Source organism: Calidris pugnax, unplaced genomic scaffold (genome assembly GCF_001431845.1).
Source record: "Calidris pugnax isolate Ruff unplaced genomic scaffold, ASM143184v1 scaffold24, whole genome shotgun sequence".
NCBI classification, from domain to species: domain Eukaryota; kingdom Metazoa; phylum Chordata; class Aves; order Charadriiformes; family Scolopacidae; genus Calidris; species Calidris pugnax.
The window spans coordinates 37,125,209-37,143,716 of NW_015090922.1; the positions used below are offsets into that span (position 1 = coordinate 37,125,209).

An 18,508-nucleotide genomic window follows, 5' to 3' on the forward strand; every position below is an offset into this window, starting at 1 on the left:
AAACAATGTCTAGTTAAAGCAGAAGCCTGCTTCAGTTAGTATGTATATGTGGCTGACTTTATACTGACTTCACAGTGAAGTTGCTGAATTCTGCTGAATTTGAACATCACAACTTTTGTAGCTTTCATTCCCTGCTTTTTGCTAGGTGTAAAAACTACATGCTCAGAAAAACAAAAAAGAAGAAAAAACGAGAAAGAGCAAAACTGTAGGGAAAGCAGGCTCCTGGAGAGGCTGCGAAACTGTTCTCTTCACAGCTAGGTCCTGCTGACACTCTGTAGACAGTGAAAATTCCGTAAGTCTGCAGGAGAGGGAAGGTCACCATAAAGGCTGAGGTTCAATGAAACTGTTTTTTACAGCTGATCTGACTTTTCCCAAAGTCTAAGAGAGCTGAGATATTTTTGGTACTATTTCTCACACAGAGACCCGCTAAACAAGATATTTAGATCCTGATCACTGAATATAGGGACAATGGGAAGCAGGTCTGAGACAGAGTACTTGTGTCCAAGTGGCAAGCATTTTTATACTATGGCAACCTACCTCACAATAATGAAGCCTGGCAGTGTTTAACGACAAAAGCTGGCCAGTACATTCAGAAATGTGAATGTCAATTATAAAACTTGAATCAGTGCTTCACAATTTATATTTTTGAATTAATTGTTAAACCAAAAAGTATTAACTGGTCTGAGACATTGTTTAAAATTTGCACTACTTCTTCGCAGCAAATACTTCACAGCACCTGATTGTTTACGGAATTGCCTAAACAATTTGTTCTCTTTCTTCAGAATTGTTTTTCTCCCTCATCTCGATATACTCCAAGCCAAAGATTTTCACTTGGGACTAGCCACATGGCGTGTGTGCGTGCTTTACACGCAGGTATACACTCCACGGTAATTATGAGAGAAGTCATCATCACACTGTAGTGGACACAACAGAATTAGACAACAAACTCTTACACGCTGAGGGAAGTGACAGCCTGTCAGGTTTGAAGCGTGCACTTAACTTCTAAGTGTCGGGGGACACCATGTGGACACATAACAATACTTGCACGAACATGAATTTCAGGTATAAGGATCTAAAAGGGGCATATTGTGCACTGCATGAAAGGGGAAGAGAGTTCAGAGGGCTGGTTTCAACGAGTTACAGGAATGAGGGATAAATTAAAAGTGAAAACTTAAACACGCAGCGTGGATTTAAAGAAGTATTTGGTGAAGGGAGATTTATGAATGCTCTGGAGCATCTACTGGCTGGACATATTAAAAAGTTACAGAAAGAAAAGAGGTGAGAAACCAAACTTTGGTGAACAAATAGTAAGTGAGAATGGACTGATTTATTAAAATTTTCAGTTGCCACCTTCCGCTGTTTTTTCATCCTAGAAATCTGCCACTGAAGGCAGCTACAAAATCATCAACCCCACTCTATTAATACAGCGTCTCTGCCGAGTGACTTGTGTATGGGAAGGAAGAACACCAGCTGGCTGCTGTAATATGATCAGTAGATATTACATTTCGACTATTATAAATCACCTCAAATTTCTTCAGTTCTTCCTTAGCAACCGTGTAAAGCACACCAGAGGAGCTTGGGAAAGCAGCTGTCCTCTCAGAGATTTTTAGCCAGTCTTCAAATCTGGAGTAGTCATCCAAAAACTTTTGCCATAGCCGCCACGTCTCTTCAATTCTGCAATAGATAGCGGAAAATTAGGGAATGCTGCTCAGACTGAAGGTCGGCTGACCTACAGAACTTAAACTAAATCATCTACAACAGCAAACTAGCGCTGCACCAGACAATAACTGACTCTTAAGCTGACTCAGACAGCCAGGCTGATAAACAGACCACAGAGAAGGCTGGCTCATTCCAGACTGAACTAGAATAAGATGATGGTGTGTTTTTTTCTTTTTTAAATGCATCTAATTTTGGAATCAGTATAAAAAGAAAGTTATAAGTATGCAATCAGGGCTCTAAAAATTGGAGCGCATGCTAAATAACTCCTGAAATACAGTCCCAGTGTAGGTACCTCAGCCAGTATTTTAGAGATTAGAAATTCCACACTATCTTCAACCACAGAACTTTCTCTTACAGAATGCTGAAGATGTTTGCTGCATATATTTTCAAGTTCTTAGCCATTATTCCGCATTGCAAAGGGACACTAACATTTATTTTTTTTTTTGCACTCACTAGCAAGTGGTAAAATGCTATCTCTCAATATACACTGTAAAGATATTTTTATTTTTAAAAAAGTTAAAAGTTATTCAAATGTTTAAAAAAACCCCAATTTTACTAGCGGCTGACTCTTGATCCTGAATCAAACTGGTTTAATGCTGAGACCGTAAAATCCCAAGAACTTCAACACCACCTGATTCAAAACAACAGGATTTTTTTTTTGGGACAGGTTGTATCACAGCAGAACTTTATCTTTTTCCACATACTGAATACATCTTTCCCAAATCTTAGATATGTAGGTCTGAAAAGGACCCGATCAATGCAAAATTTAGCTTCACAAATGAAGGAGTTCAAACAGTTAAGCACGGTTTATTACTGGTCAGCACAGAACATACAGCATTGGCCCAATCCAGCCTACATCATTATGGCTATCAAAATCACACATGCTATCCTAGATGGGAATAGAAAGCAATGATTCTTCTGGATATCACGGGCATGCAGTGTACAGATGGTCTAAGCATGGGCAGTAAATCAGCTATGCCTCAGCAAAGCCAAGGTGGGCAGATGAGGAAATTCCAGATAACTGCTCAGTCCTAAAATTCTTTCACATAAACAAAATCAGACATAAGAGAAACCCTGTTAAGACACATTAGGTGTATGAAAATCCTAACACCTGGAATAACATTCCACCCATTTGATAACTAGTTTCCCGATCAGTGTCTGGAGTTCTAAGGTAAACTTAAGTGTTACAAAACCTCCTTTTAGGTCATGTTCTCTAAATCTCCTGCAGTCACTGCTGTCATCTAAGTTTTCTCTAGTTTCTATCATTATTTCCTTGAAGTATGGGAAATATGACAACATTCCATCAAAGGCCTTGTGAGCAAAACTTGGTAATTCAAGCAACACGTATAAAGGCACATAGAAATGCAAGCTGAAATTTCTTTTTTTTCACCATGGCATAACAGCTATTGGCTCTCATTCAGCGTATGACCATTTCCTGACCCCTACCCCCTTTTCTTCATTACTGTAACCCTATAACATATATTCCATCCTATATTTGTGCCTGTGAAAGGAAATACTAATTTGCAGGCATTTCAGACTTACTTAAGTCGCCTTTCCATTGACATTGCACAAATGTTCCTCCACCTTCTGTCCAGATTGCGTGTAGCCTGCTGGATAGAGTCACACTCTGCTTCGGTGGCACAAGCATCACAGTCATGAAGAAGCACTTCACACAAATTGAGAACAGATGCTACTCCAGTGCTGTGTTTCTCTATGTCCCTCTGAAGTTCCTACAGGTGAAGAAATTAATTCTTAAGAGAAAGTGCAAAATATGCATAAATACAAATGCATTTCCCTTCTACTTATTAAAAAAATATATTAATAAGCTTGCAAACAGGAGAAAAACATCCAATGAATACCTATTAAGAGACTGCACCTGCGCAAGTGGTGTTGCAATGTTATCAATGAGGCCAGGAGAACCTGGCAGCATGCACAGCTCTCCCAGGGACTATGAACACCAAACCATCCCCTGGGACAAACTGCCAGAGCTCTGCATGCTCAGCTGAGCATCTTTCGCATACATTTAATCAACATCACCAATAAATGGTGGAGTTATTCCCAGCCCTTTCTCATTATCACAGAGAACATAAAGCAGAAGTTAGTACGGGAGATGTGACAAGAAAATTTGTTCTTATCTACTGCAAGGTGGAGGTAGCCTTTGCAAATCTACTTTTCCTCAGGAGAGCTAGCTGCAAAGTGGCATGTTTGACATGGAGGTCAGCAACAGCACATGTTGAACAGTGCATCTCTAGTAGGAGATTTTTCTTCCTTCAGCTTTCCAATTCTATAGCATTTTCATTAGAACCGGGAAAGGAAAATTCAGGACAGCTAAAGAAAATGCACTTACACGATTACACAATTATTATATTTGATCAAGTATTGTTTCTCCTGTCGGTTTCTTGGCTGCAATGGCTTGTTCTACGCTGATGATAATGTTTCATCTTGAAGCAATGTTTCAGGTTCAGTTATGAACTACAAGTTCAAGTTAGGACAAGCTACAAAAGCAATTGGCCACTGCTGTTGGATCAGTGCAAGTAAAGAAACCTTGCTTGACTTCTGCCTACATTTGCAATGAATCTTTAGAATATTAGATGGAAAAACCAGGATGGACAGTAACAAAGCTAAGACAACATAATTCCGATAGTGACAAAGAAGTAATAATTTGACTACACTAAAAAGTGGTGTATTGCACCTGGAATACTATTTTCACTTCTGGTTCAGATGAAGAAAAGAACTCCTAGGACAATTAGGGATGTGGAAGCTTATTTAGGAGAACAAGAACTTGGAAGCTTGAGGATGAGTAGAGATAAACAGCTCTTTATGATTTTGCTAGTGAAGTAAACTGTAACATGCACAGGGAAATAAATACACTGTCAACATAATGTGTCTACATACATTTAAGGCCTAACTAGAGGAACTTTCCTCACAACTATCAAGGTGATGTTCTGGAAATGCCTTCCAGGAAAAATTGAGATCTAAATGTAGATTCTAAAAACCTCAGCAAATTTGAAACGGATTAAGGTCAGCTTGTATCGACCGTCTGATTTAGTTGTTTGTGATAACTGGGGTTGGACTCAATGAGGTAATCTATTTCCTATTCTCATCTATGAAATAGAAAGCTATTTTGTGAACATCTACATGAGACCGTCAAGTGGAAAATCACAATGTTTTCTTCCTCAGCGCTGGCCCTTTCACTTTCACTTGCCTAGAAAATACTCTTTCCTTGTGATGTCCAAATGCTTATTCTTCTTTCTACCCACCCTGAAATGTTATATAAGGGTAGATACTATAAACAGATGCAATACTCTGAAACACATACTCCAGACAGTTATGAGACTTGAGGTTAAGCAAGTTCAGGTAACACAATCTTCTCTGCTGTTTTGGAATAGAGCAGTAGTGAGCTGCCAGTTGGTGGTCCTGCGGTTTGCTAAGGTTTAAGCTTTTTATTTACCTAGAAAACCTTTCTACAAATAATGTCTACACTGTTTTTTCTCCATCGCCTTATATTTCTTTCCCAGATTTAAATATTTTCTATGTTTATTAGAGAACATTTAGCCTTTGGGTTAGTTCACAAAAGAACATTGCTTTTATGCATTGCTGTCACCCACCTACAGATGTTTTTTTCCTTTATCAACCCAAAAGAAATCACCACTTTTTCAACATTTCAAGTGGTTGCAGACTGAGAAAACAAACCAATAGGTAATCCTTGAAATGCAGTTTGTGACCCGAGGAAAATACTGCAGTGCAGTGAAGTTATCCTACCTTTCCTGGAATATCCAGCTTCAATTGTATCTTTAATTTCAGTACAGAGACCAGCAAAGCTGATTCTTGGATGAGCTAGATGCTGAGAAGTAGCTAATGGAGTTACAGAAATTGAATTTGGTCCTCCTCTTTCACAGCATAATATTTTTAATGTAATTTTGTATATGAACAACTGTTAGTAGTATCAGCAGGGAAGACAACATGACTTCAGTGGAAGTAGTAGTATGAGCAGGGAAGACAACATGACTTCAGTGGAAGATCAAACATGGAAAACAACATAAGATCACTAATGGAAGAAGAAAGAGGGATGAAATACTTGAGAAGATGGCGAAAGTCCTGGCCTTATGAGATGTGGTGGACAGTGACAGAGCCTCTGACTAATTAAAATACTGGTTGCCATACACTGAAGGTGGGTGTTTTTTAAAAATTATTACAACAGAAATGGCTTGCGGTGTTACCAAATCAAATCAGCATCAAGTTTCCAAACACGGCATCATCCTAGGATAAGATTCACCTCTACTTCTCCCCTTTGGAGTTCAAATTAAGCCACTCACACTTCTATAGAGTATCACTGCACGGGGATCACCACAAGGAACCAGTAGAAGGCAGAGATACACCAGTCTCTGTGCCCAGAATAAATCCCATAAGAAGTGGTTGCAACAACCTACAGGATACCTGCACAGAGATGCTAGGAAAAAATCTCAAGTATCTACTTCGTTGACAGCAAAGTTTAGCTGTCAGCACTTTATTGTGGCAGAAACACCACTCATTAGTGACACTTGTGTGTTATAAATTATTATCCATATGCAAATTACATATGGAATATTAATAAGCAATTCTGCACAGCCTTGTAGCAAATCAGTTGGGGAGTTGGCAAAAACTCTGAGGGTGTTCTTGGGTCTCAGTCCCACACTTGGCTTAAAAAAGCAAAATGTCAGTTTGTACACTTCATAAATTAATTAGCCCCAAAACATTCTGTCACTCCTCTTCCTACACATTTCTTTCTCCTGGAGAAAGAACTCAGGAGAGCATCTAACTCATCTCCAGTGAGGTATGATAAAGTTATTTTTGCCAGTAAATAACCAAGAGGAACACAACAGTTCAACAGTCCTCCCCAGCAATGTGCTTTAGGAAAAACTGCACTGGGCAGTGAAGTGGAACAGGAAAGAGAAAGTATAGTAAATCTTCTTAGGAGTAACTTTAGTTGTAATGCCAAAACCAAGTTGCCTTCCCTTTTTGCTGCCCATATCAGTGTGGACTATGTTTTCTAGCACTGCATAAAGGCTTTGTGTGCTATAACCCAAACGATTTTAACTTCACATATATAGCTCATGCAACTTTGCGTGCAAAGTGATTCTCAAACAAGCTGCAAAATAAAACTGAGTTAGAAAGATTGCTAAAAAATAGTCATTTTCAAGCATGTGCGAAATTTGCAAGGTCTAATAGGTGTCAGTTTTGCCTCTGGGAACAGACAAGTCAAACAAACAAAAACCACAAATCCCAAAGGAAAACCAATTGCAATAACTCCTTCAGGTTATATCTCTTGGTGCCTTACCTTTCTTGAAAAGGTCAATCAGCTCCTGGTGGATTCGATGTCAAAGCCAGCAGAAGGCTCTATAAGTGACACAGTAAGTACCACTCGCCTTGATATTTAAACACTTCTTTGCCTCATGCCCTCTCAGCATTGAGCCGGCTACAGCCAGCCCAAGGACACTCTACTTCTCCCCGTGTCATTGTGCACCTGATAAGTGTGTTGTATTTTACCTGCTGTTCATTTAGTTTCCTTTGTATTTCCTCAGAGTTACAAGTTTCATAGACGATAGGTTTGGACAGCTCTGACTCAATGTGGGCAAGCCAAGATCTCAGGCTACTCATGTTTTTATCCAGTTGCTGCACTGCAACGAGGGTCTCCTTCAACTTCTTTACCCTGTAAAGGAAAATAAATGGCAGCATAAGTACACACCACTGGAGAATTTCCACAGCATGTGTTTTGGGAAGTTTTCTGAGAAACCTAACTTTGATGGCAAGTTCTGTTCTGAAGTCTGCTTTTATTATGTAACAGAAGTACATGTGCAAATAGTCCTGCATTCATAGGTTCCAGTTAAGAAACATTAAGAGCTTACTAATACCAGACAACATTGTCAAAGTATCTGTACCTTATCCATTTAACCAGTACTAGTGGTGGAGTGCAATGTGTGAACAAGCCTTTTTCACCTCTTTTTCACCTTTTTCACAGTGTTTTCTAAACATTGAACGACATATCATAGAATGATTTGGGTCAGAAGATCATCTCGTCCAACCCCCCTGCAATGAGCAGGGACATCTTCATCGAGATCAGCTTGCTCAGAGCTCAATCCAACCTGACGTTGAATGTTTCCAGGGATGGGACATCTATCACCTCTCTGGGCAGCCTGTACCAGTGTAAAGACTTGTTGTTGAATAAATAGGTTTTAGAGTGAAAAATCCAGCTAAGAACTTAGTGAGAATTCCTGAATCCCAAGGGCTGCCTCAAGGTGGTTTTGGTCTTAATGGACTACAGATTTAGACGGAATGTAACTGCATGACGATTTCTAAGTAGTATGTTTCTTGAGACTCTGACCCTGTAACAGCAATGGCCAGGAAAAATGAAATAGTGGGATGTTTTATTCAAGAGAACATTAAGCTTACAGAGTGAGGAAAATTCAACTAAACCTTCATAGTACCTCGTATTTTTCCTTCAGCCGGTTTCAATTGCAAAAATGTTTGTCAGTAATTCCCTTCTTCCTATTACCATGTTACACAACATACATTAGTGGATTCTGAAATTGTTTCTAAGCTTTTTTTTTTTCTCCATTTATGTAGTACCACAAACAATTTTGAGTAACATTCTTTCTTTTTATGCTTCTACTGCTCTTCCACTTTAGTATTTCAATATGAGAAATCTCTAAGAGATGAGTGCAGCTGGGAATACACAGACTAAATAGGGATGAAAAATACAAGATTGCCAGATTCATCAAACAAACAAAATGCCACCTGACTGTCCTATAATTCAAGCGAAGCAATTCACATTTTTTCCATAATACTAACCAGCAAATTTATCAAGTGTTTCCATATTTAAAGCAGTAGTTGCAGCTGACCAGTCTAATCTGGATGTCCTTTTCTTAACAAAGAAAAGGCAGAGATCCTAATGTCAACTTAAAAAACATAAAAGTTAAATCTTTCAATTTTTTGTCTCTTTCTAGCCCTCATTTTTAGATCACAGATGGTCAAACTGTGGTTCTTTAGCACCAAATATACTTAAGAACAGTTCAAATGCATCTTCTTTGCCAGAGTCTCATGAACAACACCTGCAGGGTTGTGATCTCAAAAAACAGTGTTTTTATCTTGGTAACTGGAAAAAATCTGGGTAATCCGAAAATCTGGCTATGAAGGGACTACGTCAATACAATCACGCTGAAAGACTGCCCCACTCCCCATCCTCAGGTTATCCCAAAACACAACTATGTGTTAAGCCTTGGAGAAATAGTAGAACAACCAATGCCTGGGGGCAACATCTCGTCAGCTACGGTTGTACATACAGTGCTTTGCGGGTTTGGACCAATTGCAACTTGCACATAAAGTGAGCAAGAAGGTTGATTATCACTCTTCTGGAGCTCACAACTTTCCAGTCTCTGACATTAATTAAGAGGAGTGAAATCCTGCCCATTTTCTGCTTAGATTTTCCAGGCTGGATGCTGCTGATCCTTCACAGGCATGCTGGAGCGGGCAAGGGAACAGTGAGTCATGTCAGGCCTGTGCAGAAGCAATGTCACTGTCATTTGCAAGCCCAAGCAGTGGCCCAGGGTTTGCTTGTTTGCAATTGTATAGCACCCTAACCTCCATGCCGGATTTTATTTACACATATTATGTGTAAATACATGCATATTATCATGTGCATGCAGCACATGATAAAGGGCCTGCTATTTAGAAAATGGACTCTTTGCCTTAGACAGACTGCATGGGAATACCACCCTGCCAGAGCAAAAAACAACCTTGTCCCAAATAGAGTTATTTTCAGTCACACGACCTAAGCTACTTAAGAGAAAAAGGAAAAGAGAGTGACATACTAAAAAAATACTCCAAGACCAAAGCCTAGGCCTAAACTTGCCCTCCTGCTAAACTGTTGCGATTCTCCACACCTAATTTCCAAAAGTTTAAAAAAAAAAAAAAAAAAAAAGACAAGGACAACTCCCTTCTAGCCGCTGCTACATTTAATGTTAACACTGTTCTTTTTTTGTACTGAGTCTAACATAACAGGTTCCTTGCCCATGGTACAAATAGAAGCAAACAAATGAGTGCATCTTGGAGTGTGCTGGGCTTACTTTTTTTGACTCAACTGCCATACAGTGTCGTGCCTCTAGCTACTCTGAAAACATATCTGCTAACAAGTAAGAGATGTAATCCCTCATGTCTAAGAGTTTTCCTTCTGAATTTTAGCAGGCAAGACGTCTATGCTCTTCATCTCACTGAATATTGTGCCTGTGTACAAATAATAACATAATGCATGTGCAAGAAAAATATCTCTCTTAAAAATGCAACAGCTCACAATCCTATTTTTCCACACGAATGGTGGGCCCTGAAAGCTAATGACACTAAAAGCTCTGCTTGGAGACAAAAGTTAAACTATAAACCACTGAAGTTTGTAGGATCCCTAGCCAATTGTAATTTTGACCTTTTGATATTTCATTTACAGATTATGTTTAAACAGTTAATTATTCCAATAATCATCTCACGTTTTTGTTGCAGCACAATGCATGTTACTGCAAGAGACAGTGTTACTGCAAGAGATAACTCCTCTCCTTGATAATGAAGACTCTGCATTGAAATCCAAATGGTTGGACCCATGACACAGCTGTTTTAAAGGCTGTTTTTTATACAAGACACACACATCAGTCTTACTACATTTTACAAATGCGTAATACTCTCAGAAAGGAAAAAACTGCAGAATTCAGTTGTTTATTTTTATGATTTACTGATGAAAACTCATCGAAAAATTTGAATGGGCTAATGATGCTTATGTTTCCATGTTCCAATCACTGTACCTCAGTTACCCCAAGGAAGTAATAACTTTAAAACATCTATTTTACATTAAGAAAAGACAATGAGAGAGGAACTTGGAGCTGAAATTAAGCACAAATAGCTTTAAGTCAACTACTCCTAAGTTAGACAGCCTTAGATTCCAATTAAACCTAAAAAGGAACAACCCTGTAAATACATAACAATGCATCATATAGAACTCATAGCTACTGCGTTAGTCATTTAGACAGCTGGTTACTAATATTAAACTTCAAAAGCAACACAAAAAAAGTCAGAGCATGTTCTATGAAACAGTGAAAAACATGATGCTATTAAAATCAGTTTAAATGTAATATTTTTATGATTAAAAAAGCTTAATTGCCCAAAGTACAGTACTACTGCATACCAGGACACTAGCACTGCCAGTTATATTTGCTCTTCAGATCACAGTTTCCCCCTTCAAAAGTAAATTTCTAGAGCTCTGAATAACAGCAGCAAAAAATCTAGAAAAGATATTGAGAAAAGGGAAAAATAGAAGCTGAATCAAAAACCCAGGATGATGTAGGCTGAGTTCAAGTATTATATGCAGTTACAAAACAGTCATTAATATGCACAGGACAGACCCGCTTCAGTAAGTTAAGTCTGAAATACTTTCTTTACAGTGTCTCTCCTTCTCTGCCATTTGCTTGTAGCCATGCCCCTTTGATGACACAAACAGTGAGCAGACAAATACAAACTCTGCTTTCTCTCATGTGTGTACGTGCTCTTGTATTTAAAAAACAGCAGTAAAAACAGACTACAGTTTGTTTCAGATTGCTATGAGATTCTACTAGTTCTAAGTATGCATCATTAACGAAAAACTACTCTGGGATCCAAAAGTACTAGCTGTAAAACAAAGTATGCTGTTATCACTGTCAACTGTTTTGAAACTGAGCAGAAAACAGTAATTTCTAGCTAAGGTAGTGATTTCTACATATCAATATTTCAATTAGTTTCCCAGCAACCCAAGACTTCAGAAAGAACCGTCTCAATCAAAAGCAAACAAAAATAGCTTCCTGCCTTGTGATATCACAATTACAGTCTGGGAGATCTGAATCCACACTGCCGTCCTCCGCCATCCTCGCAGCGTGCAAGTCCTCCGCCACCACCATGAAATTTTCCAGCATTAAAAAGAAGAACTTCCACTCCCAAAGCCTGCAAGCGCTGTGCTTTGGGCGGGGGTTGGGGGGAGAGGAAAGGGGACACACTTCTCTTTGCTGGTGAGTACTGGTCAGAAAATGTTGCACGCCAAACAAATGTTAGCAGCCGTTGCCTGATAACATGAGACTGAACGGTGACAAGTGGTCATGTTTCTAAATAAAACCTGCATTCATCAACATGTGCCAGGCTTGATCTCCAGGAATGTGGAGCGTCAGTGCAAGGGGAAGGGATGAAAACACATACAACAAAGCCTCCTCTGCAAAGCCTGAGCAGTTGTGGTAATAGCACTGCTTCCTGGCTGTAAACATCTGTAACATTTTTTTTCACTGGGCTGACATATCGGAAAAATTCATCTGAAAGGATGAAAATGTTCTAGAAGGACAGAAACAGAAGTCTCTGATGCAGAGATGCAGCTACCTTTCTGTAGCTGTCTCTTCTGCAGTTACAGACCCCCTCAGAATAGAGAGGTAATTAAAAAAAGTGGTAAGGGAACAGAACGTGAGAAAGGAAGAAAGAGACTTTTAGAGGTTGATGCACTGTGCAGCATAAAATCAACAGGTAAAGAATCAGGCTGGATGCATATTACTATTCTATATTACTAAAGCTTTTTCATAGAGTACTTTCAATTCATTCACAGCTGTAGGAAACAAACCACTAATTAAAATGCTCTAGGCAAGGGATGACTATAGCTTTGCAGAAAAGCACACAGGCTCTAATAATTTATTAATGCTGCCAGGGATCCAGAATATTAAAATATTTGTATTCTCAACACCAGAACAATCAATATGCGGTTACTAGCTCTGTGCAGCCAAAATTATGTTACAGGACACATTCCAAACTCCAAAATATCATTAACGTGAACACACCCCAATATATAACAACATATTCCAAAAAGCCTCTGGAGCCTTCTAAAAATTCTCTTGGAGGATGCAAATCCTTTTGTCCAGTGGAAATTAGCCATCAATATAAGTACTTTGTACGTACATTAATCAACAACTTGGGCTTTAACTGCTATAAGCCTAATCTACAGCTGAACAAGCAAGATTTCCACAACCTAGCACCAAACCTCTCCACCATTTACTTTGCAACTTCAGCAATGCAACGTTCAAACTTTTATATCTCCCCCCCACCGTATGGCACATAATCCTGACCCCTTACCTGTCCCTATGCGGACACTAACCTCTATTACTCAATAGATAATACAGATCTTTTAAAGATGTGTTTTGCAGTTTCTGAATGCAATCACTTTTCACTAGAAGCTTCCTGAAGGTATTATTTGAACATTTGTCTCAGTAGGTGTTTCAAAAGACAACACAAAAGTATGGTAAATATACTTTATGTACAACAACTGGTGATGTATCACATCCTCTGAAACCAGCAGGCTCCTCGACTGTAATGCACCACTTCCTGACTTAATTATTCTGTGAGAAACATACAGTGTTCATTACTTTAAAATGAATCACCATAAAAGGAGCTGGAGCCACCAGAACGCTTCTGCTTACATAAAATTTACTGCTCCCGTGTTTACAGATTTCAGAGGAAGAATGCAGTAAAACCATATGAAAGAAGAACAGAAGAAAAGAGATGATGAAAGTAAACAAACCCTTTTGCTGCTAACAGGACAAAAGTATTACTGATTGATATGTCCTTACACCACAGAAGTGTAAAGTATAAAGTATATCTACATTTAATGAAGGGTAAAATTATGCCAAAATTATTGTGGGTAATGGGAGGGAGCCTGTAGTACGACTCAGCAGAAGTTATTGAAAGAAATAAACCAGTTTCTTCACATATCAAACAACAATCCTGTATTTCTTTAAGTAATGAAACTTGCTGTTATGTTTTTGCCCTTGAGTAAAAGGAATCTTTAAGTCCAGTATGCATATGTCTACCTGCAGTTACTCTTCTCCATCAGTGAAAAACTAATCAGGCAGAAAAACTAAGACTTAAATTTTGGAACAGCTCTTCTTGAAATCCAAAACTACAAATGCACTGTTTCAATTCCTCTGCCAAGAATTATTTAAGAAAAACTACATTTGCACCCAGTTTTAAGTACTCATCAGAAGTAAGATAATATTGGAGCAAGGCTCACTAAATCTGACTGCAACAGATCCTATCCCATTGTAACAGATGATGTTTTGAATTAACTCCTGAAGAAATGCTGTAAAGTAAAGCAGGAAGGTGAATTTCACAGAAGTGTGTCGATGGTTAAGAATAAACTCATTTCACAGTTAATGATGGAAAGCAGACAATAAAAAGATTTTAAATTCATGACATCCAGCAAATTAATCTGTCCCACTTAGAAACAAAACAACTGTTTTACCTGGCTGCAATAAGATCTAGAAGATGTTGCCACCTGTCATTGATCTTGCCAAGCTTGTACTCAATTTCTGATGCCTTACTCTCATGGCTGGCTTTTGCTAGTCGCTCTCCCATTTGCTGGAGCTGGATTTTGTTCTTCTGGGCTACTGCAATTTCCTCTTGATAATCCTGGGCAGTAAAAAGCAATCAGAAGTCAGGGTACTTATTCTGAATGCTCTCTGCTCTACACTACTAAAGGAACCATACAAAACTGTAAGTGAATGTTAGTTTTTTGGTGAGTGGTACAGTGGACAGACAATCTCTTAACTATTAGATGTACAACCACAAACAACTTTATCAGAAGAATGAAAAAAAACCCCAAAACAAAACACAACACCTTCTGGAAATATATCTGCTATAGCTAAACTCATTATAGGCAATTCTGATTAGACATTTAGTAAAGTATTCAGATGTCTTTGACTTTGCATTCAGTTAATTTTCTGGTATCGTGGGAGGTCCTACCTCAAGAAATGAGGAAAATGTTCCATAGTGAGAGAAGAATACAAACATACAGTCTTACTGGAACTTACGAATGTCAGTGGAAGGTAAAATCTCCATTTAAGCTAATTCAGTATCCTCTTTGGAAAACAAAACAATTAAGTAGTTAAAGAACAGTCTGAAAGCGTACAAGCACTGCACTGTACCTTTTTAAGTTTCTCAATCATTTCTTCTATGAGGATATCGCCATTTTGAGAAACTTTACTTTCCATTTGTGTCAGCCACTCACAGAGCTCCTTGTTCTTCTCACTGAAGACAGCCCACTCATTCAATCTCTCACTAACTTGCTGTCGACGTAAGGAGACCTGAAAACATTTGCACAGAGTGAATAAAACCAAAATAGTAAATGCATTTAAGAGATGCTTGAAACACTTTGTGCTTCAATGTGAACTCCTCTGGCCCTGCAAAAATGTTCCAGCCACTTACTTGCCATGAAAACAAACTGGAGCTGTACTGAAAAAACTTTGTGTAGGTCTCTGTGAGTTTAGAGGTAACTGTTAACCTCAGGTTTCCTGTTAGCTACATTCTATGCACAAAGAGAGCCATCCAAGCATTACGCTCAGTAGCCTGTCAATATCTTACTTTATAATGTCTCTAACCCAAAGTTTTCACTACAAAAATAAGTCTTACAATTTTTGCTCACATATAAAATGTTAGAAAGTATATTAATAGTTTCTTTTTAGTCTAAGAGATTAAATGAGAAAGGAAGATATAAATGCTTGACCAAAGCAAAAAACCATATATATATATATATATATATAGCATAGGACAAACTTCAAAAGGCTGTGTAATTTGTACATCGGCAAGATTTGTAAGTACAAAGGTAAATCAAAGACACAGTTTTGCATGAGCGATTTACTACTTGAGTCCCAATGCACTCATTTCATAGACAACTATTTCTCCTGAAAGGGCAGCACACCTTGAGAGATTCCAAAGGACTGAGGTGTGCCCTGACAGGAAAGAATAGGCATAAAACATCAAACAGGCTAATGCTGTAGTTAATACAAGAGGAAGGAAAACTCTGCTATGCTTAAGAAATTTCTATGGCAGTAGTGCCATCTCTGACTATGAATAGTAACAGAGAGACAAAGATGACATTGAAATCAAAATACCAGCAGAGGGTGAGCAGCAAACTCTCCTCTTTCAGACATTTGTACAACTACTTACTTCCTCCCCATTGTAATCTGCATAATTTCTGAGTTTGTATCAGTATTTCAGCTGGGAAGATGAAGACTGCATCTGCTCTTTCATAAGTAAAAGCAATGTGTTCTTTAACTACTGTGTTAGGTTTAACAAGGGCGTACACATGATCTCGCATTTCCTTTTTGCGGTTCTAAGCTTGATGGCAGCTTTCCGGAAATAAGCAACATTTGAACAAAGTGTTGCACTAGGTTACATCCTGAAACACTCAGTACACACAAAAATAAGAAAAGACCTCTTTGCTTGACTCCCTCCTTTACCATAAACATATATGCAGTAACTACACCATAGTTCAGCAGTATCGACATTGGCACACTCAAAACCAATTAACTCGTAACAAGTTCCGTGCTGTTAACTGTGAAGCATTTATTCCAACTTTGGGGGTGTTCTTGAAGCCTTCACAGGTACTTTATATGAGGTAACTATTTCAGAGTTAGCCCTGGAATATCTGAACTACAGTCTCTGCTGTACCACAGAAATGACATTAGGATGATCTGAAAAGCTGGGTAAGGAAGACTCCACTACCTGGATTTCTAAGCACAAAATAGAGGCAAGGAACACACTACTAGCATGATGCACCTGAAAAATCAAACAATACTTCTCAGCTCATTTCACAGCCAAGTAAATAACCCTCAGACATCAAAGTCTGAAGAGATAGAAGTTATCAGCCAAACTGAAGGTACAATACAGTAATGTTGAGAGAGGGAGGGACATCCTTTCTGAGCACAGCTCCTCCACTAATGCCCAGTAAACTGTGTATTACTTGTGTTGTTTTCCCCAGACACCCATGCCACAGTCCCACAGCACACAGTGTGACTTGTTGGTTTTTCAAGGCTGCTTAAATATGACCTCATGGCCACGACAAAGTTCAAGAGATCTAGAAACACTAGCAGTAACTAAAGGAAGCATTTCAACAGATGTTTTCCCTGATTCACCAAGGGTTCAGTTTTGGATCTGAGTGTGCCTACGTGCATCTTTACCAAAATCTGCCACTTGTATTCAAATTTTTTTTTTTTCCCAACGCTTTTGTAGCCTGCATACTCGTATCAGTGCTCAGTACTACACTTACCTGGTGCAAAAGCTGCCACTTATATTCAATTTTTTTTTCCCCAATGCTTTTGTAGCCTGCATACTTGTATCAGTGCTCAGTACTACACTTACCTGGTGGCACAGCTCCTCCCACTGTCTGTGCAGAAGCTCTATGCGCTCACTGAGGATTGAGATATCGTCTGCACTGATATACATTGACAGGGTCTCCTTCAGCAGAGAGAGGTGTGCAAGGTCATCTGTCCATCCTTCAACAGCATTCTCTAACTCCTTAAAAGAAGCGCACAAGGAAAAAGGACCAGTTTGCTAACAAATAAAAATTTCAATGTGTTGATAAAGCACAAAGTTGAGCATTCTTACCCCACTGAATTAAAGTTACATCTGAGCAAAACCCACCATTTAAAGAGGTGCACAAAGAAAAAGGACCGGTTTGCTAACAAATTAGAAATTTCAATGCGTTGATAAAGCACAAAGGTGAGCATTCTTACCCCACTGAATTAAAGTCACATCTGAGCAAAACCCACCATTTAAAGAGGACTGTTTCAGCCTTGTTTAAAAGAAAAAAAAAAAAAAAAACATCCCCACATGTACCAGTATTTTCAGAGTTATGAGAGAGGTAACTTCCCAACAGAATGATAATTCAACCTTGTAACAAGTACTCACAAACTAATATACTACTCAAATCTCTCTAAAGTTTGAAGGTTTTTGAGAATTCCCAGTATTGGTTTCGACTTCTCTGTACTGAAAATATTTTAAATCTGTAATACAATTCTAAACTGCAAAGAATATAGCAAAAAAGTGTTATCTAAGACACACACCCCCCACCTGGTCAAATAAAAAGCACTAAAACAACAGTTTATATACCATGAGTTTAAATTCGAAGTTAGAATTTCTATAATTGAAACACACCAGTATTTAGCACTTGTACAGTACTTTTCAGACCCTGTTCTGATCTCACTTTGATCAGATCTGTGTTTACGTTACAGGTATTATGCTGTCCAAATGTTACAAGGATAGTTTCTTGTAGCAGGGGTGGCTGACTGGTTTGTACAGTCAGTAATGTGAAGCCTATTAACCACTGAAAATGTTACTACACAAAGGCAGGCAAAGATGGGACAACAGTCAACAGAGAACAAGTGCTTTACCTTGCAGCGAATCTGCTCTGCGTGCAACTCATCATGGTGTTCTGGCAAAGGCTGAGAGAGGTTTTTTTTGAATGATCTTAGCTTCTCCAGGGAGTCTCCTATGCCCTTTTCACATTTCTCCCAGTCCTGAAGGAACAATGTTTATGAGACTTCAATTCAGATCTGGATTATACATATGTCAGTTCATTTGCCTAACTAACCACTAAACAAGGAAAACTTTTTCATAATAATAGCAACATGCCCTGAAATCCCTCTCTAAAGAATACTTAGTCTCAGAGCTTGAGTCATGTGTATAACTGTGTCAATTCTTTTTTTTTTTTCCTATGTAGGTGTCTGCTAGTAGAAATACACAAGCCAAAGCCTCCTGTTACTACAATGCTGTCTAGATCTACCTCCATCCATTCAGAAAAGACTCTGCCTGCCAAAATGATTTTCTACTTCCTTTCTTAAACACCTGGACTAAACACGCCACTGTTCTTTGACAAAAGCTCCGTTCAGGTGCATTAATCTCCAGAAAAAAAAAAAAAAAAAAAAAGTGGTGG

At 38.6% G+C, this 18,508-nt stretch overlaps 1 protein-coding gene across 1 annotated transcript in view; it reads right to left on the reverse strand.

Moving 5' to 3' along the window:
• The window catches only part of SYNE1 (spectrin repeat containing, nuclear envelope 1), a 315,179-nt gene that overhangs the window by 23,766 nt on the left and 272,905 nt on the right, over nt 1–18,508 (reverse strand). Inside the window, exons 125-131 of the mRNA XM_014950654.1 lie at nt 17,967–18,092; nt 16,936–17,091; nt 14,721–14,879; nt 14,039–14,205; nt 7,246–7,408; nt 3,262–3,449; nt 1,524–1,674 (exon numbers count right to left, since the gene is read on the reverse strand). Of these exons, the coding sequence (XP_014806140.1) occupies nt 1,524–1,674; nt 3,262–3,449; nt 7,246–7,408; nt 14,039–14,205; nt 14,721–14,879; nt 16,936–17,091; nt 17,967–18,092 (1,110 nt within the window). The remainder of the gene's footprint in view (nt 1–1,523; nt 1,675–3,261; nt 3,450–7,245; nt 7,409–14,038; nt 14,206–14,720; nt 14,880–16,935; nt 17,092–17,966; nt 18,093–18,508) is intronic.